The sequence below is a fragment of the Epinephelus lanceolatus genome, chromosome 21, assembly GCF_041903045.1.
Source record: "Epinephelus lanceolatus isolate andai-2023 chromosome 21, ASM4190304v1, whole genome shotgun sequence".
Taxonomy (NCBI): Eukaryota; Metazoa; Chordata; class Actinopteri; order Perciformes; family Serranidae; genus Epinephelus; species Epinephelus lanceolatus.
The window spans coordinates 33,908,529-33,933,690 of NC_135754.1; the positions used below are offsets into that span (position 1 = coordinate 33,908,529).

Sequence of the window (25,162 nt, forward strand, 5' to 3'; positions counted from 1 at the left end):
TGATAATGAGAACGTCTTTAGGTATTTTTTCAAATCTCGTCTGTGTGTATCTCCTCACAGAAGCTCCCCTCAGTCACGACGCTGTTGACAAGCCGTCCTCACCTCACCGCCAAGCATATGTTACCATAGACACACTGAATAGGCGTCACCGCTCCGGCACACAGCAGTGATACACCTCTTTGTCCTCGCTGGCTCTCTGTTTATCTCACTGCCTTGCTTCTGCTGCTCCCACTCGCAGTACTCCGTGGCATCTAGAGTGACCATATTCTTCAGAGGAAAAAAAAAAAAATCTCGCTTCCTCGCCTGCTTTGAGAATCCCTCCATTTCACTCAGTTTGGTGGATGTCACTGCCCGCAGATCTGTCAAAAAGTGTGCGATTACAGCTCTTATTATGCCACAGTGTGCGGAGGACACATCAGCAAGACATCAAAAAATTCATCATTTTAAATAGTGTTGAAGATGGATGTTGAAATCATGATTTATCCGTGTGTCAGGATTTCTGTGTCCTAAATTTGCTTGGTTACACAACAATTTCTTAAGAGACACGTTTGCCGACTCACAATGGAAGTGTTTGGTGTCATCCCCCCCCTCTCTCTCTTCGGGAGGAAGTTGGAAACTGACAGAGAAGGGGGAAAAAAGTAAATGTACGTCAACCCTTTTCTTTTTGTTCTTCGGTCTCAGCTTCTGTGTCTCTGTACCTCGCTTTCAGCTCCAGAAGAGGAAGGAGAGAGAGGAGCAACTGGAGGATGTGATCCAGGCCTACGAGAAGATTCACATGGAGAAGAGCAACCTCCAGAGGGATCTCGACAAGATGGTCAGAGACATTACTCAGTTCACTGCACTGTGCATTCCTTATTTTACAGCAGCTTCACGCAGAAGCCATATGGCTCATTAATAAATTCTTACAGTTTCACATTCTGCTGAATAGAAAATGTACAACTCAGCATGGCTGACATCATAAAGTGACAATGAACAGAAGAGACAAGTACACTTAAGTCACCAAATACAGTATGAGGCCAAAAGTATGTGGACACCCATGGGTGGATTAACAGGCACAGCCCCAGGGGCTCAAAGTGTCAGATGGCCCCCTGGAAATATTGCTCAAATTAACACGTACCGACCAAAAGGAGACTTAAAATGACCACAGACACAAAATAAACAACAAAGAGATAGAGAGGAACGACAATGAGACACAAAATAACTGAAAAAATATGCAAAACAACCACAAACAGATATGAAATGACTAGAAAGAGAGACAAGAACAACCACAAGGAGACACAATATGACTACAAAGTGACACCAAATTACCTAGAATTTTAGGTAAGAGACCCAAATGACTCAAAAAAAATGAAAAAACAACCACAGGGAAACATAAAACAACTACAAAGACACAAAATGTCCAAAGACCACACAAAATTACCTCAAGGAGACACAACATGACTACAAAGCTATAAAAGTTACCAAAAATGACACAAAATTGCCTCACAGACACCCAAATATGCACAAAGAGACACAAAGCAACCACAAACAGGCATAATATGACTACAAAGCAACACAAATTTACTTGAAAGAGACCCAAGTGAGTATGAAGAGAAAAAAAACAACCTTAGGGAAACACATAACAACCACAAGGAGACATAAAATGACTACAAACAGACAAAACAACCAAAAGGAGACAAAAAAATAACTACAAAAAAAACACAAAATTACCTCTTGAGACACAAAATGAACCTCAAGGAGACACAAACGACTACAAAGAGAAACAAAACAACCACAGGGAAACACAAAACTACCACAAGGAGACACCAAAATGACAACAAGGGGACACAAAATGATGACAAGGAGATAGAAAATGACCAAAAGACAACACAAAATTGCCTAAAAGAGACACAAAAATACCTCACACAGACCCAAACGACTACAGAGAGACACAAACAACCAAAAACAGACACAAAATGACCAAAAATTACCTCAAAGACAAGCAAACAACTACAAAAAACAACCACAAGGAGACATAAAATGACTTTAAAAAGACGCAAAACCAGAAAAAGACCTTTGGGATGAAGCTGAATGCAGATTTCTAACAGAAAACCTGCATCACAAACTGAAGATGTGGCGTTTCTAAGAGCAGGGAGAGTCTAATTAATGTCCTGTGTACACATATACAGATATTTTTTAAAAGTGAATATTTTCCCCTCCACGAAAAATAAAATTCTGTCTGCACGACCTTCATTTTACAAAATATCTCCGCCCACGCAAGACCAACTCCAAACCCCACGAAGTAGCTCATGGTATGGACATGCCAAAGTTTGTCTTCCACTCCTCATCTATACCAACCCCACTCTGGAAAATGTCTCACCATCTGCTGGTTTGACCGGGCTGGATGATTCAAGACCGCCGTTTCTCGGGGACCTTTAACTGCTACTGAGGAGGCGGACCACATAACACGAGGCACAGCAGATGCCTCCGTCCGTCCATGAAGTGATGCAGCAACACTAAGGTTAAGTGCAAAGTAGTCATTAGACTAAGCAGCACTAACACAACGTAAACAACCAGTTGCCTGGCGTTGCTGTTACTGTTTCTGGCTCATGGTCATTACACAAAGCGACAATGAGAAGATGACATCATCGCTTTTCAAACACTCCACTTTACATGTCCTCATGGATACAAAGTGACCAGAGTTTTGAACAATCTGTAGTATACAAGGCATTTTAAAGAATCTCAGTGCAGTCCAGTTGCACCATGGGAAATGCAGTATCCATTGTTTTTGAAGCTTCATCCATAGTAAAAGTTGGGATGTTTCTGCAGCTGCTGCTTCGATTTCGGCCATTCTTTTAAAAATCTGGCTGTTGCATGTCTCACATCTTTATCCTCCTGAGACCTGGACTTTTGTTTGGTATGCATTTTTTATTCTCCTGGCGATTTGGGATCAGTAGGACCCGATAAGCATAAAAAACTAAGCATTGTCAACAATAACTAAGGCCCAACGTCCTCAAACAAGATGATAATAAAGTCCCAATGTCTTAGCTTGTTACAGTTGGTCAAATTTGTTGCCATATCAAACTACAAACATTGTTAATCATAAATTAACAAGTTTCAACCATAAAATGTGATCAGGTGTTGGACCATGTCAACTTTTGTGTTGGGATCGGCTGCAGACTGACTTGGCAGAGATGGCAGCCATCTTGTTCTGACCTGGATTAGTGCATTGTGCAAATTATCCTTCTGCATGTTCACCAGTGGAAACCTTGTTAGGACTATTACTTCCTTTAGACAGTCAAGTTTGATCGTCTTCTCGCAATTCACCAGAGCCATTAGATGGGACAAAAAAGTGTCCACGAAAACAAGTCTTAGTTAAACAGAATGAAGAATTAGGTCAAGTAAAGCCAAACTGTGATGTCTTCATGGCTGGAATAACCCTTTAAAGGATGGCCCGTCTACCTAGTCATAGCGTTTTCATACAAAGTACAATCTTTTTCTGACTATGCGACTATATTTCTGTTGCATACTTTGACAAGAACACCAGCCCTTTCCACGTTACCTCCCTTTAAATATTTCTATTTCAGTCTGAGCATCACGACCCAATGTAAATGGTAATTAAAGGAAACAGTAATGTAAAGGACTGTCCTCTCTCCTGACATTACTTTTACATTTGTCACTCTGATCGTATACGACCAAGAGAAACAGACACTTCATTGGATCTCTGTGACTGAGCACTTTAGAGTACACTGCTCATTTCAAAGTAATCGCCCTCTGAGCAAACTTTTTTCATTACTTCCCATACTGAGTCACCAGTCCTTCAGAGAGAAGAGTCCTTTTAGAGTCAATCAGTGGAATTTCTCCTCCTGATTGAGTTTTTTCACTCTAACATTACATATATCTTTTAATTTACCAAATTATTGTTGTATTTATTCCAAGATACTGCAGGTTCAATTAATTTCAAACATACTAAGCTTAGTTTTTAGCTTCATCCTCTCATTGTCTTTTGTTAATACATGTGCAACTGTGAGAATTTTCTTTTTTGGAACACATTTCTGTAACTGGTAACAAATCAAAGTCGATCCAGACCAGGTAGACGCATCCAAGTGAACAGATTGGCTGGCTGTTCTTTCCCAGATCCCCTCTGTGATAATAAACCCTCTCATATGAGAGTGAAGTCCATTGAGCAGCTCATGCCGAGCAGCCTCAGCAGTTTTATGTGGGCAGAGCGATTACGAGATGAGGTGCGCCAAAGATGTTGGATGTGCCACCTGCCGAGGAGTGACACAGTGTCAATGTCACCTGAAATCTGTGACGGTGATGGTTAATGCGGCTCCAACTACCTACTGAGCTTCATTGACTTTTAACCTTCCAACAGTGCACCCACTCACTAATCTACATACCGTATATATGATGGTGTTTGTGTGGACTTTGCACAATGACAAGGAAAGACACAAAAGTGAAATGAATTTTTTTTTTCTAGGAAGGTTAAAAACATGTAAACCATTTTGTGTGTGTGTGTGTGTGTGTGTGTTGTGTTTGTACAAATACTACATCACAAACATTCCCATGAGACACCAGGATAGTTTAATATCTCTCTGACAATCTGTTCTGTAGCATGTTTAATACCTCTGATGTTTTTTAGATGAAGGCAGCGATGGACTGAGTTTTTCCCACTTTTTTACGGGTACATAGATCAAACTAATTCAGACATACTAATGAAATTAAATACCAATCCCTGGTTGCAAATATCAGTACTCTAATATCAGTGCCAGGATATGAATGCAGGTTAGAGATACTCATATTAAGCTTCGGACATGTTCACAAACCGGCTTTTAGCCAGTTACAAAGAACAAAAGTGGCCTAGTTGTGTGTAGTTTAAGTTTATTTATTTTACTTTATTAATTCCCCTGAGGGGAAATTCAATGTAGCAGGCCACAAGAATGTATTGTATATATTTGTTATTTTTATTGCGCACATTTTTAACCAGGTAAGTCCCGTTGAGATCAACAATCTTTTTTTCAAGGATGACCTGACCAAGACAGCAGCATAAAAAAGCTACAGACAAACAACAATTACCACATACCAACCGATTCATCACCCTTGCATTTATGACAGTTTTAAAATCAGTCAGAGACCATTCTCTTTTTTGATTTTTTTTGAAGGCTATTCCAACTGAGAGGAGCAAAGCACATAAAAGATTTCTTTCCCAGCTCTGTCCGTGCATTAGAAACAGACAACAAGAGTAGACCTTGAGATCTCAGACAGTCAAATCTCTGTTCAATCAAAGTGCAAATGTATGATGGGAGTTTACCCAGTGAAGCTTTATAAATGAACAAATACCAATGACCGAGCCTATGAAAGGTCACAGATAGCCAAGCAGCCCTGGAGTAAAGTGTACAGTGAAGAATGTGGGCTTTTCAATAGCAGATGCATTCATGCAAAACAGATCACCATAATCTAGAACTAGTAAAAATGTGGCAGTAGAGTCTTGACTTGTTTCTGAAATAAAACCCTGACTTAGGCCTCAGCTTTTTAAGAAGATTACCAACCTGACATTTAAAAGAAAGTGAGTCATCAAACCAAATACCAAGTTACATATAACAAGAAACAACTTATAACTTCTTTACTTAAGGTAACAGTGTTCACAAAGTCTTAACAAGCTTTTTCCTTGCATTTGAGTGCATTAATTTAGTTTTATCAGCATTTAAAACCAGCTTTAGTTGTTAAAGCTGAATCTAGATCATATTAAAGACAGCCTGTATCTTGGCCACAGTCTTCATAATGGGATACACAGCACAATAAATCAGTGTATCACCAGCATAATAATGAAGGGTGGCACCATCCACATTTTGACCTAAACTATTGATATAGATAGGAAATAACAGAGGACCTAAGACAAAGCCCTGGGGTACACCATCACAAGTGTTTAGCCAGTTAGAGATGAGCCCTTCAAATAAGATAGAACATGAGGTAATTTACAAACCATTCCATTGCCTGGTCAGATATACCAAATGTATAACCCCTGTAAATATTTTAATCCTGTATACTTGTAATGGAATTGATGAATTAAAACAAAATAAATGTGTATGATTTCAGACCAGCCTGGTGGAGAAGCATGTGGAGCGTATCCTAGGCCTGGAGTCAGCTCTGAGGCAGAGGGACAACTCCCTGCAGAAACTCAACATGCAGCTGCACAGCAAAGACATGCAGTACCTGCAGCTGCATGCCGGCCCCGATGCGCACAGTAAGTGACTGACAGCTCTTAGTAAGGATGTTGATCTAATGTGCCGGTATACTGGTTTTACTCCATTTCTATTACCATCATTATCATGTTTATCGCCAATGTTATTGTTACAGTAAATGTTAAAAGTCTTTACTTATATGACCAGATGTAAATTATTTGTGACTGAATAATAATTTGACTTGCAAATAAAGGTCAAGCCAAGCCTATCGATCTCAGTGCCCTGTCGATCTCACTCAGACGAGATGAGGAACTGATTTGACTTTATTGATTTAACTTGTCCTCAGGAGGGAGCCTGCAAAATGTTCCAAAACACAGTCCACAAGATCAAAACCTGCCAAAAACAATTTGAAAGTTTAAGTTTATTTGCACATTTAGATAATAGAAGAACAGAGATAAAGTAAGATAAAAACAGTTTTTACTAATACCCATTTTGTACAATAAGTAAATACATTTCTGTATCAATCAGCCTAGACACAGTTAGCTCTGCTAAACATTGCTGATCTTTTCCCTGTATCTTCAATCAAACCCAACAATCTGGCTGAAAAGCATTAGAACAGAGGTCGGGTTAATCCTCAGCCTGTTGGAGAGAACCAGATTGGACATTTTGTTCCAAATCCCCAGCCACAGTTGCAGAAAGAGAGAGACCTCCAAATCAATGCCGGCTCTTATGATTGAAACTCAAACCATGCGAAGGACCTGGTGCTGTAAATTTTTAGGATTTCTCCGTATTATTCAGCCTGTTGCGTCCATCTGTACCACCACGTAATCTCTGTTGTGATTAGTCTGCATCACCAAATGCTGGGAAAGCTGTGAGATAATTTGACTTGTTACGATGCAAATTAATTCCTGATTCAGAAATGTGTAAAAGTTTGAAAGATGCTTCGAACAAGGCAGGTCACTCACACAGCTTTCACTGCATTTGTGATTTTGGATTGCAAAGCCAAACTGCTGTAGAGGAGATAGTGTTAAACTTTAGATGCTAAACTCTGCCCTCTTTAATGACGTGGGTGGCTGATGGAAACCTGGAAGAAATGTGTCACCAGCACCTCAACAGATGCCTCTACTGATGGTATACCTTGATGAAGAGGAAGTGTAATTTTGCATAGGCATCAAACTCTCACATTTAATGGAAAAAGAGTTTTTCTGGTCATTTATTTGTGTGTGAGGAGTCAGAGTTTGCATGTAGTACAGTTGATCGATGTGAGAAAATATCCGCGTACAGTATGTGTGCACCTGCACATACGAGTGCCCGGGTGAGGAGGCAGGAGGAGCTGGGATATAAAAGATGATGCGCTGTTGCAGTGTCTTCTGGCTCAAGGACTGAGTCTGTGTGAGCGGAGCTGAATCACTAATATGCCCACGCAGATCACATCAGGTACAAACTGAAAGATGCTGCCCTTGGAAGAAGTCAGCTCTTCTGCTCTTTCACACTCATCTATTGTACAACAACCGTGGACACAAGAACGCTCCATTAGTCAGCGTGAGGGCGATGAAAATTAAGTGTTTTGACTCTTGTATTTTCATTTTCTCCCTCTTCCCTCCCAGTGCTGGACTGTCCAGCGCTGACCCTCCAGAGTTCCCGCAGCCTGGACGCCCTGTCCGACCTAAAGCTGCAGCGGCTGGAGGCCGAGCTGGAGGGGGCGCGGCACGAGGCCCAGGGGGCATGTCAGCGGGAAGAGGAGCTGAAGGGGGAGTGTGAGAGACTGAAGGAGGAGATGAGGATGCTGCAGAACAGCCAGAGGGACAGGGTCAGTGTTTGTTTGTTTTAGTCTGCTTTGGGTGCCACAAGGGTGGAGTTTAATGCATCTAGACATTTTAAAAGGGTAGTTCAGATATTTTGAAGTGGGGTTGTATGAGGTAGCTATCTATAGTCGGTACGCTCATAATTTGGAGAAACAGGCAGGAGTATGAGACTGAAGCAAAGCAATGTACTGCTGTGGATGGGAGTCAGCAATAAAACTCCTCATCTATGCTCTCGCCACCAGACTCCATTGGAAAAAACAGTAATTTTAGCTGTCTGAACACATGAACTGCTGGTCTACCACTGCTTCGATCAGTTAGTGAGTTTGTCTTATTGTGTGTCTTTGGTTAATCTGAAATAAGCCTTTTAAACTCCAAAGTCACACAACAACACAACCAAAATAACTGATCAAGGTAGCTGTGGACCAGCAGCTCTTATGTTTAGCAATGTTAAATCACTGTTTTTTTCGATGGAGTTTGGCTTTGAAGAAAGCAAAATAACGGCTCCAGTTCCTTGTTGGAAATCGCTGTCTGAGGGAAAGGTAAAGCACTGTATTTGACAGTCTGCTTGTCCAAACTGAGGGCATACTGTCAGTAATTCACTAACTATCGAAAAGTACCTCATACAAACCCATTTCAAGAAATCTGAACTATCCTTTTAAATATGTAAAGGACAGTGTCAGAGACGCAGATGACCCCGGTACTTTCTTGTGATGCATTCCATAAATTGTATTAAGAGAAATGTAAATGTCAAATCTATCTCCAGGACATTCATTCTGCAAACCCCTTGATTACATTCAAAGCCAACATTTTTGACATTAAATCATTTGACGTAAATTACGAGCTGCAGCATCGCCCAATATGAACATAATTTGCAGGGATTCTGGGCTGCATGTATTTACAGTGGTGTTCATCCTATAACAAAAACATATCCGTGTTATTCAAACAGCTTTAAAGCCCCCAAGGGGGGGACATATATTTCTGGCTCCAGTGGGACACAAAACCCTGACCTTGCCAGTTTAGTGTCAGGCTGTAGGCACTGAGCTGTGTAGGGACTAAAGATCTCAACACAGCAATGTCAGAGTCCAGCTCCAACTAGGACATGACAGACGACTGCATCTACAGTGCTGCATTCAATATTGTAACTTAAGGAAAAGTACATGATTTTGGGAAGAAATCTTTTTTTTTTCACTCTTTTTGCCCAGCGTTATATGGGCATATTGACATCACACTCATGTCTGTACATTAAATATGAAGCTACAGCCAACAGCTGGTTAGCTTAGCTCAAAGACTGGAAACAAGGGGAAACTGCTAGCCCGGCTCTGCCCACATGGAACCAGTGGAATCAGCTAAGTTGCCACAAGAAAATGTTTGCATTGTATGTGTCTGCAAACAATGGAAACGTTACATTTGTACATTTCATACGCATCATATCAATGTAGTATCAACGTAGTATATGAGCTGATTTTGTCATCAGGAGGTGGAGGGGATGGTGGATGGCGTGACACTTAGAAGAGAAGGTCCATCTCTGGTGCAGCTTGACATGGCGCAGCTCAGCATGGCACAGCGCCTCTAAACTGATAATGGAAACGCAAATCAGCGCGTCATGACTTGACATGACGCAGCCAAAAGTGACAGTGGAAAAGGCCCATTGGGCGAGATGCCTGCAACAACAACACTGTTGTGTTTTTAGCCAATCATTGCAATGTTTTCAGCGGCATTTTAGGCACCAAATGTGGTGTTTTATTCATGACCCATCACTGCATTTTTAGCGGGGTTAGTGCTACAAAAAGCGTCTCCTTTTTAGCAAGGCATTGCTGCATTTCCAGCTGGATTGTGCCATGGAAAGCAAGTATTTTAAGCTCAAATATAATCTTTTCCTAACCATGATCAAACGGTTTTTAAGCTTAAACCTAACCACACGTTAACCACATGTTAAGTTTTAACATTTCAGCTACATGATAACATGTGATGTATCTGTGGTTTGCAGGAACGTTCAATGTAGGGCTGCAACGATTAGTCGACTAATCGATGACTAATCGACTATTAAAATAATCAGTGACTATTTTAGTAGTCGACTAATCGGTTTGAGTCATTTTTCATAGAAAAGTACTATGAAAGTACCCCAAAATACTCTTATTGCAGCTTCTTACGTTCAGATATTGGCAGCTTTACACACTCTCCCATGACGGTGAACTAAAACCCTTTGGCGTGAGTATGAAACAAGACATTAGATGATGGGTTTGGGAGAGACGGACGAAATTTTTCAACATTTTAACACATTTTTCGATAAAGTGATTAGTCGACTAATCGAAGAAATAATCGACAGATTAGTCGACACTGAAAATAATCGTTAGTTGCAGCCCTAGTACAATGCCAACATTTATTCTGCCATGTGGGTTGAGAAATTCATAGTATTTGATTGCAGACATCCTGGTCGCAAACCAGAATTGATTTTAATCAAATGACTGTCATTAAATGACAACCTTAGCCAGTGAACTTTGGTGTATTATATTGTGTGGCAAAGAATGTCGTAAGCATACTATGAATATGTAGATTGGCTCATGTAGCTTATATAGCGAATTACAAAGTAGTTAACTACTGAAAAAGCTACTGAAATTCGAGGGTAGGTAAATTGCTACCCAACAGCTTTTGTGCAGATGAAACAAGCAAGATATAACATGATAAATTATGAGCTTCAGAGGAGTTCACCTTTTAACAGAGCCTGGTGAGCTGTTTCCCTTTGTGGCTAATTTTCGTGCTAAGCTAAGCTAACCGGCCTTGAGGGGTGGGTCTATATTCACCGTACAGACATGAGATTGGTGTCGAGCTCACTCTCAGCGAAACAGATGAACTCAACATGTTGAACTATTCCTTATGCTCTTCTTACAGCCCATTGATGCCACATCACAGCATCTTACTAGTCACTAAAAAGATAACAAAATCTCAACATTCCTAATACAGTTATCCCTCTCTTTGTTGGAGCCATGTTGCTAAAAAATATGGGCTTCTTGGATGACGTCACCTACACACATGAAGCTATAAATGATCCACAGTTGCACATGAGCACACATACGGTGTATGAATAACAAGTATCAATGAGTTGGGCCTGTTTTCACCCACGTCCACTTCCTTTCTTACGACGTTACCTTCAAACATGTTGCCTCGATGGGCTCTTGCTGTCAGATTTTGTCCAATATTCTACCAGCACCTGCATGCTAATCTAATTTCACGCTCTACTTCTGCAGGAAATGACTTCCCCGTGCAAGCAGTGTGATGTGGAGTGGATAAAGAAGGTGGGAGATGAGCAGTAAGTGACCACAGCCGATCTCTGGGCGGAGGGAGAAAGGAGGGAGGGAGGGGGAGAAATAAAGCTAGGAATGACAGAAGGAAAGCAGGAGTGAAGGTAGTTAGGAGAGATATTGGTTTAGGAGGATCATCTACGGCAACGACAGAGGAGAGAAGGAGCAAAAGGAGAAATGTTTCACAAAAAGCCACCGCTCATCTGTATCTTTGTTCTCCTGCTGTGATGCGCTCAGGCCGACCTCCAGGGGCCTCATTAGAAACCAGATGAGCTCTCCATCGCTGGCTAACTGGGTTCAAACACAGCATTAATAAAGGAGTATTACTCTTTGTGCACAACACCTGCATTAACTATATACTCCAATACATGTGCATTCTACTCTCACACCATTGTTTCTGTATCAGTAGGGGGCAGTGTAAGCACAGTGTAGGACACCTTCCTGTCCATTTCCTCATCTCTATGAGGCATCAAGTCCAGCCTCGTCTATCTGTGCTCTTTCTCTTACCTGAAACCACACAAAAAGAGCAGCAGTGAGTGTTAAAGCTGCTGCGTTTCCACTCATCTCTCTGTCACTCACAGCCAACGAGAGAAACTTGTGCAGAGAGGAAAGAAAGCAGCTCATCTTGATGTCCTCATCAAATTGTCCCAGGCATCGCACGGCTGTTTACAAGGTGTTACAGGTTAGAATTTAAAAAAAAAAAAAAAAGAAGTAAAAACCACAGCAGTATGGGCAGATGACTCCCACACAATGAAACCCCAGAAGTGTTTCGATGGGGAGCAAACTGAAAGTAAATGGCGCAGCAGCAAAGAGAGGCTGTACTGAGTGTGTGGTGGAAGCCTACTGCTTTTTCCAGACCTTGGTCACCTTTTGGTTTTACTCAACAATATCACTTACTCCCACTGAAAACCTACAGTGCCTATACTCTGTTTCCTGGTGCTTTTTCTTGTAATTGGGCTCATTTAGTGTAAACTGCACAGATTGATATGGGGATCTTGTGGAGCATTTACACACCACCTTTACTAGCACCCTGTAGTGTGGAGGAGAGTCTGCTGGTGGAAACTTGTGTCATTCAAAAATAAGGCTTTTGCCAGTAAGTTTCACTGTGTTTCTGCAGTGTAGTTAAACAGTTGATAACAGCACTTAAATTGATTTCATGAAGCTTTCACCTAAAAAGCACAACGAGCTGAATTTGATCCTCCATTAGTCATAAAACAATCTTGTTTTTGTCATGTTTCTCTCATTTTCCGCCCCTTTTGTAAGAGTCGGTGCAGTTTGTGGCCGATTCTAAAACCAGTCATAGTTTTCGTGACTACACTTGTGGATTTTCGTGTGCCTCACTCATAACTAGTAATACGTGAATGAGCTGCCCTCACACACCACAACCCACACTGCTGGAGACGCTGGCAGCCACCTGGCAGTACACCCCCCCTTCTCCCCCCACTCCTTTTAACTTGAGTACACAAGGCAACTGACTAATCCCTCTTCAGCTTTCAGAAAATAAGAGCTGTTTCCAATAAATCACAACATGATGACTTTGAGTTGAACTCCCATTTCTTGGTGGAAATTCAAAGAAAACAAAGCAATGACACTTTTAGAAAATTTGATTCTGCTTGAAGCTGAACCTGATTTTTAAAACCTCATAGTGGTCTTAAAGGGGACCTATAAATACTCTGTTCTAGCTGAAACCCAAAATAAATGTTGACATGCTTTAATGGTCAGAAACACTATTTTCCTCATACTGTCTGTGCTACAACACCTGTATTTACCCTCTGTCTGAAACGCTCCATTTTAACGCAGGCTGCTCAGATGGGTCAGCGTATCCGAGTCTAGCGAATCTCTTTGTCTTTGCACCATCATTGCAGGTGGGGAATGATCGTAATGGGGAATGGCGGCACTTTCTAACATGAAAAATCCCAAATAAAAGCTCCCAAACATGACACATGTTCCAGCAGGGATATGATCTGAAATCAGGGAGAAATTAACAACATCAGCAATTAAGATAACATGTTTCCCTGACCTATGTAGCTACATGCAGCAGTGTACTGGCAGCCAGGGAATGTCTGTGTGTGGCAGCACTTTTTCCTGTAAAAAAAATTTATAATCAAAGCTTCTAAATACACCCAGGCATGTTCCAGCTGGAATCTAATCCAAAGTCTGCAAGAAAGTTACCACATAGGCAACCAAGACTACATGTTTCCCTGACATTAGCATAAAGCTACATGTAGCAGTGTACTGGCAGCTGTGGAGTGACTGTAAAGTAGAGCTGCACTTTCTCATGTCAAATATCACCAGTAAATCTTGACAACTGGACATGTTCCCACAGGAATATGATCCAAAATCAGGGAGAAATGAACATCATCAGCAATTAAGATAACATGTTTCCCTGACCTATGTAGCTACATGTAGCAGTCTACTGGCAGTCAGGGGATGGATGTATGGCAGCACTTTTTCCCATTAAAATTTAATAATAAAAGCTTCTAAATACTACCTGACCAGCCGGAATTCAATCCGAAATCGGCAAAAGAGTTACAACATAGGTAACCAAGACTCCATGTTTCCCTGACATTAGCATATAGCTACATGTAGCAGTGTACTGGCAGCTGGGAAATGACTGTAAAGTAGAGCTGCACTTCCTCTTGTTAAAGATCACCAGTAAATCTTCACAAATGGACATGTTCCCACAGGAATATGATCCAAAATCATTGAGAAAAGTTTCTAAACACAACAGGAAATGGTCCAACAGGGATATGATCCGAAATCCATGAGAAGTTAACATCAGCAACTCACATTACATGTTTCCCTGATGTTAGCATGAAGCTACCTATAGCAGTGTACTGGCAGCCAGGGAATGACTGAGTATAGCGGCACTTTCTCCCATCAAAAATCGACAATAAAAGCTTCTAAACACAACAGGAAATGGTCCGAAAGGGATATGATCCGAAATCCGTGAGAAGTTAACATCAGCAACTCGTATTACATGTTTCCCTGATGTTAGCATGTAGCTACATGTAGCAGTGTACTGGGAGCCAGGGAATGACTGAATATAGCGGCACTTTCTCCCATCAAAAATCAACAATAAAAGCTTCTAAACACAACAGGAAATGGTCCAACAGGGATATGATCTGAAATCGGGGAGAAATTTACGGAGTACACCCAAGTGAGAATAGTCACACTGCAGCTACTTGGCTACTATCAGCTATCCCTACAGTGCATTATTATGGATCCAACTGCGAGTTGTGATTGGCTAGTACTCGTCATATTGATGCATTGAGGTTGGAAGTGGTAAGAATCAGGGCAAAGAGGTCATGGATAGAGCTAGTACTGGCCTTTCTAGATATTCTTTGAGATATAAGTGGTACATTTACAAGAAAAGACACACAGATGTATTGCCAGTAAGTCAGATGACATATTGTCGAGAGTGACACGGTCCATGAAGAGAGCAGGATGTGGTAGATGAATGGGTCGCCCAGGACTTTTACCCAAGAGACTGGGGAGTCACGTGCAAGTCAACATTGGCCAATTATTTTTAGACTTACTAGTAGTTGACTTATTATTTTCAGTATTTAAGCTGCTGAATAGCTTAATAGACCTGTGCACGTTAACGTCATATTTCTATGTTAGGACGACCAGGAGTATACACCCAGATGTACATAGTAGTTTTGGCTATGAACACCTGGGTGATGATGGCATCTGCCAGAAATTAACTACACTGGCAACCAAGTTTACATGTTTCCCTGATGTTAGCATGTAGCTACATGTAGCAATGTAGGCTACATGATGTATATGCTTGCAGGAGCGTGCCTGGAGCAGATGACCATATAAAGAAAGCTTGTCTTGAAAGTAGAAAAAGCACTGGAAACAGAGTATTCAGAACCCCGGGGATTGCTTTTACACATTTACCTGATTATTTGAAACTCTGGCCACATTTGATATGAACATCAGTCACTGTAAGTTTAAATATATGACAGAAAATAAAGTATGATCAGTTCCCTTCAAAGTTACCAGGTAGCTGAACACACTGAATGATTGGTGCACTTGTTGTGAGGACTGTTTGGCACCTCTCCGTATGAGTGTGAAAAGCCCCCACAGTTTAACACCTGCCCCTTCATGAGGCCAGAGACTTGCAACGAAGACCAAAAATCTGTTTGTTCATTTCTTTTAAGCACCATGGATATCTCACTTGTTCCCGAAAACAACCACACAGTGCCAGGTTTATGAGAATATTTGTTGTTGCCACGTCACACTGACAGCGGTGTATTCAAGTGTTAGTTCCTCCCCCGAGGCCACGTCTCTAATGAGAGTGACTGAGCTCCAGTGGGTTTGAAAGAGAACACTTATTATCAGTCAGAGTATTAGCCAACAAAGAGGAGCTCAGATCTCGCAGGCAGCCGCAGTGACGACTCCTTCTTTGAAACGTCTGATGAGATCAGAGGTCAGATTCCGGCCCACACTCTCAGCTCTTGACTTCATCCCCCTACACACACACACACACACACACACACACACACACACACACATACAGTATACACTCTTATATCCGATCGATTCAGTGGTGCAAGTCTCATCAATGCTGCATCGGCATTATCACACCCCTCCTACACACTGTACATTTTACAGTATGTTCGCACAGTTACACACATGTATGAAAAAGGAAATAAATGCAAAAGAGCAGATGCATGCTGGCAAACATCTACAGGTATTTTTAGAAAACAAACACGAGACCTGATTTCAAAGACTTTCTTAAATGATGGGAAACCCTGTCAAGTCTGTGCACTCGTGTGCAGGTGTTCACACATCTGCTTTACTACACGGGACCATGAGTGAGAGGTGTTGCAACCCGACTCCGGCCTTTGACACAGATTGTCATAACACAAATAAAAGGGTGAGACAGTAGTGTATAACTCTAACCCAAAGTGTGAAAGGAAGAGGTGCATGAGCTTAGAACTGTAGAGAAATTCAGTTCATACCTGCGTTTGTAAAGACAGAAGTCAAAGCAGAGCTGGAGCTCAGAGTCAACTGAGAGTAGTTAAGAAAGGAAGTGGATGAATTATATTTTACGGGCGCTTTGGTGACATCAGTATTATCCTACATGCTCCACCCACCAGGCCAGTAAGTAATGATTGTTATTTTCCAACAAGTATTGTGTTTGTACGAGATTTCAGATGCACCTGAATCAATTCGGCGACTTTTACCACAAAGGAGGATGTTGTTTATTCTGAGGTGGGGGATGACAGGGGGTTCGATACCCCACTCTGTCTGAGTCATAAGAGTTGGTGGAAAACTAGGTGGGCCACTAACAAAAGCCAGATAACTCGTGGAAGTTATGACTTACTTTCTGTTGTTTTTTTTTCTTTAAATAAATCGCTGGCTTCCTTGAAATAGGGCCCTTTACTTTATTTAAAATGACTTTTGGGCGCTGAACTCGCAGCGGTGTGTCGTGGCTTTATAAAAAAAAGTGTGAAGACGCAACACAGCGAACATGTTTTTCAGTGTAAAGAGGTGCAGAATAAGATTGTAGCTCAGAGGTTAAAATGAACCTGCTTTTATTAGTACAAAAAATGTGTTGTTCCTCTGATACATACCCAAGCAGCAGGCTTACACGCACAAGTGGGAAGACTCAATTAAGTTAGTGTGCGGGTGTGCCGGGGAACATACTTTTAATTTGACAGCGTGTTTTATTTGCTGTGTAGGCAGGGTACATATTTTCTTTTTTTCGGTGCTGGTGCTGCAGCAGAGGCTCATATCTGTTCCTATTTATGCAGAAGAAAACCCTAGGATATGCTTTTTTGTAATTGTTTATCTGCCACGATCACTGTGGAGAAATGTGCTATGAGTCAAACTCTCATTAACAGAAAGGTTCAAATTGGTTTTCAGAGGTGTTTTATCAGATCTTAGCCTGGCAACGACCTGGCCCTCAGGTGCTTTTGTCTGTTTGTCTCAGTTTAGCATGAGTGACAGGTGTTACAGTTGACTCAACATTTGACTCTGTGAGGTGTTTTATTTTTTAGTTTCACTTTTGAATACAGTCAGGCAATTATTTGCATAGCACATACTAGAGGTGTGGACAAACATGACGTGGACACGAGACAGACTTGAGTCACAAATTTGATGACTTTAGACTTAAAAAAAAAAGAAAATCAAAAAGACCTGCAACTTCACTTGGACTCTAACATCAATGACTTGTGACATCACTTGGACTTGAGCCTAACCCAAAGACTGAAAGCAATTTATTTAAAAAGGGTGCACCGAATCGATTCATTGTCCTTTATTACCTGTGATGACATCATTCTTTCCCAAGCAGACGAAACTCAATTCTAAAGATCCATTTTGTTTGAAAATATCCTACAGAATCCTTACAGCAAAGAACCATGCAGGGCAGATGAAAAATTTTGAGGAACGGGGGTACAAAGTGTATTTCTTTCTTTCTTGCTTGCTTGCTTTTTCTCTTTTTTCTGTATTTGTTCATTTGTTACCTCCAGAAAAAAATAGGATGGGTGCCCACTGGCGAATTTTTATTATTATTCTTTTTTATTTTATTTTCATTTTTTTCCCAGCACCCACCAGACAATGTGGCACCCTAGGCAACTGCCTGTTTCGCCTATGCCTTAAGCCGGCCCTGCATGAAGAACCAAGGTTACAATACAAAAACTACGTGGTGGTAAAAAAAAAAAAAAAAAAAAAATGAATACAATATGCAAAACATGCAGGTTGAAAATTACAGATGGAGACGCAACAACTACCAAAAAACATATTTTAACAAATAAGTCCAAATTTTAAAAGCATTCATGATTTTTTAAATTTAATACATTATTACTCGAAATTGACTCGACTTCAAAATCAAAGATCAAGACTTGGGACTTGAGCAAGGGCGTAACTATGGTTTGACATTTCTATGCAAATGTAGGCAATACAGCATTCTCGGAACCCATCGGCTGTATTCGGCCTCTGACTTCCGGCAGACGGCGATACAGCCTCTGGGGGCAGACCCCCGATTTTTTTGGCATTCCAGTTTGATTTGGGCGGAGGAGGCGAATTTCTGTTTCCGACCTCCGTTTATATACAAGTAAATATGCTGAACCATTGCGATGGATTCAGAGTTTGCAGTGACGCCATTCACTGAATGTAGAGTCTGTATATAGAGACTAGCAATATAGTAACTATAAAAAAATAAAAATAATAAAAAATCCTGGGAGATAATTTACTTGGTCATCATGCTAAATTCTTGCAGAGAAAATGCTAAATCTGCTAAATATGCTACTCCTCTGTGGCCATTTTTCGGGGTATATCGGAGCAAAATCAGCAGCTGACGTCACATTTAAAGCCAGAATCTGACAGTTGGCCAAACAGTAGGGGTGGATGTCACAAACAGGATTTTGAAAAGAGGGGGAATTCCCCCTGTAGGACCTGAGTTTAAAGACTTTTGAAAGAAAGAAAAAACTGCATAAAATTAATGAAAATTAAAACACTATGAACAGAGACATAAATACAGGATAGGAGAGCAAGATGCTTCATGATGAGCGTTTCAGATTTGGTGCAAAACATAAATGTTTTTTAGCTTGGATTTCAATATGCGAGTGAAAGTTGATGCAGATCTAATATCCTGTTGAAGTTGTTCCCAGCTCTCTAACAGCGTCACATTTGTTATTGCATTTATGAAACTAATCAAACCTTTCAGTTGCTGATCTGGATACAAGAAAATGACTCACGCTGGCAGGATAAGCTGATTATCTTTACAGATTTCAAGTTAGATTTCAGGGTTTCACGTTTTGCCAGTCTTGCAGTTACGGTGCTAATCTACCGCTGTCAGTGCTGGAATGAGTGAATTTCAGATCAAGACTGGGGAGTTTATAAAAACTCGGTTAGACATTTGAGATAAGCCGTGCGTTATCAGATTTGAGGGCGGCTGGCACCAGCAGTGACTAACTACTATAGTTGCTTTTCTCTGTCTGAACAAAATCCTCAGCCAACATACAAATCTAAGACTCTGTGCTTCTAACCACACTCAGTAAATGTCACTTTATATCCCATCTGAGCCATCAGATAGATTCTTAAAGATATACACTGATGAGTCCTTATATCTACTTGTGTAAAGCTTGCTTGACAGTAATTCATATTGTGGGGACTCAGATCGGTTTCCAGCTAATGAGTTGACTCAAAGTCAGCTTGTTGCCATGGTTAAAAGACACAGAGGCATGTAAGCCACCCGTGCTTGTTTATGGTTCTTGAAATAGAGTTGCTCCGTCAGCGAGGCCCCTGAGAGAGAGAGAGAGAGAGAGCCATGACACATCTTGCATGAAATGGTGTGATTTTATGCACTTCAAATTATGCGCTGTGACATGCAATCTAAAAATACAAGCCTATAAGCCTCTCAATTAGCCGGCCTGATTTGTGAGGCTGTGTCAGCACTGCAGAGCGTCTTCAGTTTAAAGAGGAGATAGAGATCAGCGTGGATTTGTGATGCCGTTTCAGACATCTTAACAATATTGAAACTTTAATTAACTTCCATCCACGGTATACATTTTTGGTGATTAAACAGAGATTGCAGTTGTAATACACTAACAGTCCACTGACACTGTAATATTCTGTAATGACAATGATTATGATAATGACATAATTGCCTTCCTTCCTCCAGGGTGAATTTGGCTCTGGCCTACACAGAGTTAACAGAGGAACTGGGACGCCTCCAAGCGCTGAGCTCCAAGCAGACGGAGATCCTGAGGAAGGCGTCACAGGAGCAGGCGAGTCCAGGTAAGCATGTAAAATACTGCACATTAACAAATGTGGAAATCCTGAGTCACCAAACAGTCCCTCAGCCGGGGAGGAATTATTATTATTACTTGAGTAAAAGTACATGCTACACTGTAAAAATACTTAATTACAAGACAGTCCTCAGCGCAGTCACCAGAAGAATGAACTAATTTTGTCATCTAGAGGTGGAGGGGATGGTGGATGGCAACACCTAGGTGTGTCTTACTGCAGGCCACAGTTTGAGACCAACGAACAACAAAACAGGCTGTGATTTAGCGAGTCATTGCTGTGTTTCCAGCAGCAGATAGGCACAAAAAGTGGTTGTTTTTTTTACAGATACACCGCTGCTTTTCCTGCTGAAATAGTGGCAAGAAAAGCCATTGCTTTTTACGGAGACTTTTTTTTTTCTGCCACAATAATGGCACGAAAAGCAGTTTGTTTTTTACTAAGACATCGATGCTTTTTCTGCTGAAATAGTGGCAAGAATAGCAGTTTTTTTAACTGAGAGATCACTGCTTTTCTTGCTGGGATAGTGGCACAAAAAGCGGTTTGTTTTTACAGAGACATCGCTGCTTTTCCAGCTGCAATACTAATGCAAAAAGGGGCTGTTTTGTATCGAGACATTGTTGCTTCTCCTGCAGCAATAATAGCACAAAAAGTTGGATATTTACTGAGACACCACTGCTTTTCTTCTTGCAAAAGTGGCAGGAAAAGTGGTTGTTTTTTACCGAGACATCGCTGCTTTTCCTGCTGCAATAGTGGCGCAAAAAGTCGCTGTTTTTTACCAAGGCATTGCTACTTTTCCTGCTGGGATGGCAGCACAAAAAGCAGTTGTATTTTACTGAGACAATACTTGCAGCTGGAATTGTGCATCTCAAACCTGGTATTTTAGGCCCAAACATGCTCCCTTCCCAACTTCCTGAGAGAAAGTATACAAGATTATTAGAAGTACTCAATGTCGGAAAAAAAACACCTGTGAGTTTTATACTATTATATTATTTAATTCAGTCACGACTGTCTAAATCAGTTGTAGAGCAGTAGTTGGTAAAATTTAAACTCCATTATACTGTTGGGTAGTTAAATCTAGAACAATGTAACATGTTTTATAAGATCATCATATATTGTGTGTGTAAAATCTTTATTTTAAGAAAAGCATAATAAATGCAGTGGAATAATATTGTAAATATTGTACAATAAGGTAGCATGACATTTAAATACTCAAGTAAAGAGAGAGTATTTCAGATTTGTATTTAAGCACTGGTTTCATCCCACCACTGAGATACTTGCTGGAGGACAAGTTGAGCTGACAACCAAATCAATACATAATATTTTGTAACTTTCTAAATAGAATTTGATTTTCTTTTTTGTTAGAAGCTGATTCTTTTCAAATTAAGTACCATTAAAATAAAATACTATGAACACATTACTGTTGGTATCGACACGTTTGCCTGCACTGTCCCCATGACACATAAAAGAACTTCTGGTTGTGATTTGTTCCTTCGGTTTTTCTCACCTAAAAGTAAACAGAAACTGGCAGGCATGTTGTAGAGTACAACTTACAAGTGTTAAACAGCAGCAACACCTTTCCTTTGCTGCACACACAATCACACACATAGCTAATGTCTCACAACCATGCACCTACTACGCACCACAAACCAAAAGGCACCCACATGCAAAGCCTTTACTGAGGTGTACGTGGCAAAAACTGGAAAATTACCTGACTACCTGAAGGTTTTAACGCAGCTAACAGCAGGGAGAACACAGAAAACCCCAAACTGCATTTGACTTTTCCCCAACGCCGTGTTTTGTCACATTAATGTAGAAAATGTGACTTGAATGGCACTTCTGCTTAATTAGTTACAGCGTCGCGCGAGTGATGTGATTGCCTCTTGGCTATTTTTAACAACTAAACAAATATTTTTCATGAGACGTTGAAAAAATCACAGAGGTGGGAATTTGTGTGGCGCCATAAAAACATTCTCTGGGGTGTTATAGTGTAAGAGTGAGTGTGAGCTGAAGAGTCCCATTTGACTGTTTCCACCTCAGTCAGAGGCTCACAGAGAGCCTCAGAGCACAAACACCGCCTCCCTCTTAACACTTCAACCAACCGGCCATAAATGATGTTTCCTCTTTGGTATGGGAAGTGAAGCTGAAGTGGCGAGTGCAGGGGTGACTGACTCATCAACGTATCTTGTAATTACATGAAACTGTACAACTGTACAGATCTTAATCTTTTTATGAATACAAAGCGGAACATTATGTGCATCTCTATTTACTGGACATCCTCGTATAGCATCTGCAATAGGCTTTAATTTGTTATGAAAAAAGGAACGTGAGTATCATATTTACGCAGAATAGAAGTGACATTTTCTGCTGCTTGCACTTAGAATAGCGACAGATATAACTGGCTGTTTTGGTACAAAACTGTTGTCGATGTCTCTCCTTCTATTGCACAGCATGGCCAAAAGTATGTAGACACCTTATCGAATGTTACTACAGCTGGGAGGCTCTTTGTTGTGTTTCAGGCACAGGAAGAAATTCTTTGTAACATAGCAGCAGCATATCACAGGAGTCGCAGGCCCATGTTTACTTACCGGCTGTGGGTAATCACTGGCAGCAATTCACTGCTTTAAGTTATCCCCAACATTTAGTCTGGCCGCACTTCATCGTAGAATCAAATCGTTGTAGCTCAGACCAGCTGAACAGCTTTCCATAGTCACTGCATAGCAGCACTCCATCGCTGCTTTCAGCATTAAAGCCTACAGTTTAATGTTAAATATTAAAATTACTTATTCAGGTGTTTCCCATCATGCCCTGGGTTTTGCAGTCAGTGGAGAGCAACTGCAGTACCTGGGTCTACAAACTGAAGCTGCCTACATCTCACAAGGTTACCTTAGCCCAAGTAACATGACGTCAGAGCAAGTTAGGATCAAGTCGGACACAAATCTTTCCAGCATGCAATCCCTGTTAATCGATTCTGTGCAGGCCTGACTCATCTCAAACGAGCCTTTTAAAATTTTCCTCAGTCTAAACCACGATGACCAGCCCAAAAATACACAAAAGGTATGCACGAGAGTGGCTTTGGTGTAAAGCAGTGATTCTCACACAGCTCCCCCACATTTTCATCGACAAAATTCAAAACCTTTCTCTGTCTTCTTAAGGACCCATGATTAAAAAACAAAATTTTCTTGCCCCACTTGCCCGGCGTTTTCAAACTCTTCAAACATACTCAGTTAGCTGGCTTACATAAATTGAGAGACAGAACGCAGGGAGAGAATTAAGAAAAGTACATGATGGTAAACAAAACGTGACAACAAATTTTCATGACTTTCCCAAAACTTTGAATGATTTTTACTGATTCCATGACTTCCATCCATGAAAATGTAATCTCAAAATCCCAGGATTTTGACCAGCTATGTTTATATATAACTCCATCAATCATGACACATTATCAGGTGTGTGTATTGAATGTGTTTCTGTTAGCAAGCTAAAATTCTTTAGGATGCAGTGACAAAAAAAAGATCATTTCTTGAAGCAAAATTGTTATGTACCAGTAAAAACTCCGAAACGAGTGGTCAGGGAGTATGAATTTGAATTAATTAAATTTGGATTTGGTGGTTAGCCTTGTCGCCACACAGCAAGAGGGTTCCTAGTTCAAACCCCAGGGTGGGGGAGTCCTTCTGTGCAGAGTCTGCATGTCAGCGTGGGTTTCCTCCAGGTGCTCCAGCTTCCTCCCACAATCTAAAGACATGCAGGTTAACTGGTGACTCTAAATTGTCTGTAGGTGTGAATCTCTATGTGTCAGCCCTGTGATAGTCTGGTGACCTGTCCAGGGTGTACCCCGCCTTTCACCCAATGTCAGCTGGGATAGGCTCCACCCCCCCCGTGACCCCCAACAGGATAAGTGGTTAAGGAAAATGAATAAATGAATGATAATTTGGATCCATAATTTTTTTAGCTAGCAAAAGCAGGGCCTAAGTCACATAAGTTTGAGAACCCCTGGCCTGTGGTAACAGGTTTTCAAATGTGTTTTTATTTTTTGTGTGTCTTCTTTCAGTCCAGCGTCACTCTCCCATCCACCACCAGCGCCACTCTCCAGTATCTCAGCGCCACTCGCCCATCTCACAGCGCCATTCCCCGGTCCCGCCTCCGCCGCACCACTCCCCAATCCAACAGAGACGCTCCCCGGTGCTGCAGCGCCTCTCCCCGGACATGCACCGCCGCTCACCCCTGCTTGACGTCAACGACGGACCGGCCTCTTACTCCTGCCGGCCACCCAGCCAGCACCTGAGGGCCAGCTTCCAGGGCCGTCGCAGTTACTCCGAGGTTGCCGACCCCTCTGCTTACCAGTGCCCGCCCCGCTTCTCCCTGGACCCTGTCTCCACCCTGCCTAAGCCCCGGCCCTACATTGAGGGCTACGCAAAACAGCAGCCCCAACATGTGGGCTCTCCTCATGGTGGACTGCAGCACAGAAGCTCCCCGTCTCCACATCAAGGTGGTGCAGGAGACGGGGGCCACGGGGAGAGCTCCATGCGCCACTCCAGAGAGATGCCATTCCCACTGTCTGAGGTGGCACACCTGCATTTTGAGCCCCCTCCTCCTTCCACACCGGCCCCCCAGCCCCCACAGTCCTCTGAGGATGAGGAGGAGTGGACCTGCCCGCATCCCATCAGCCCACCGAGGACGCTCGGTGTGCTCTCCTCTGCGGTGCCAAGTGGCGTCATGAGAGGTCCGGCGTCCTGCTCAGTCTTCCCCATCCCTCAGAGGTCAAACACCCTCACCTGCCACCCACAGCCGGGGTACATGTCAGCAGAGCATGCTCAGTCCTGGCCTTCAATCAACGTGAGTCCAAGCAGAGTGTAAAACTTGATTACATCTAAAGAGTACACGTTTGAGAGATTTTGAAATAATGAAGTTGTTTGTGAAATGTGTTTAAAAGTGTCACTTTGTCGCAATTGTGGAAGTGTTGAGCTGGGTCACAGAAAATAGTTTTCACACTGAATGTCACAATCGTCTAAAGGCCTTTATCTTTACTGTGTCTCTTTCTACTTCCTTTAAAATAATTGTGCAACAGAAATACAGTTATTTGCTTTCATGGTGAGAAGCCTGATATCAGTCTAATATCTGTGTGTCAAGTACAGAG

At 41.7% G+C, this 25,162-nt stretch overlaps 1 protein-coding gene across 1 annotated transcript in view; it reads left to right on the forward strand.

Annotated features, from left to right (window-relative positions):
- tbkbp1 (TBK1 binding protein 1) overlaps positions 1 to 25,162 on the forward strand; it is a 97,651-nt gene that overhangs the window by 66,471 nt on the left and 6,018 nt on the right. Inside the window, exons 4-9 of the mRNA XM_033611815.2 lie at positions 710 to 814; positions 6,079 to 6,226; positions 7,772 to 7,974; positions 11,215 to 11,276; positions 19,904 to 20,019; positions 24,077 to 24,861. Coding sequence (XP_033467706.1) covers positions 710 to 814; positions 6,079 to 6,226; positions 7,772 to 7,974; positions 11,215 to 11,276; positions 19,904 to 20,019; positions 24,077 to 24,861 — 1,419 coding nt within the window. The remainder of the gene's footprint in view (positions 1 to 709; positions 815 to 6,078; positions 6,227 to 7,771; positions 7,975 to 11,214; positions 11,277 to 19,903; positions 20,020 to 24,076; positions 24,862 to 25,162) is intronic.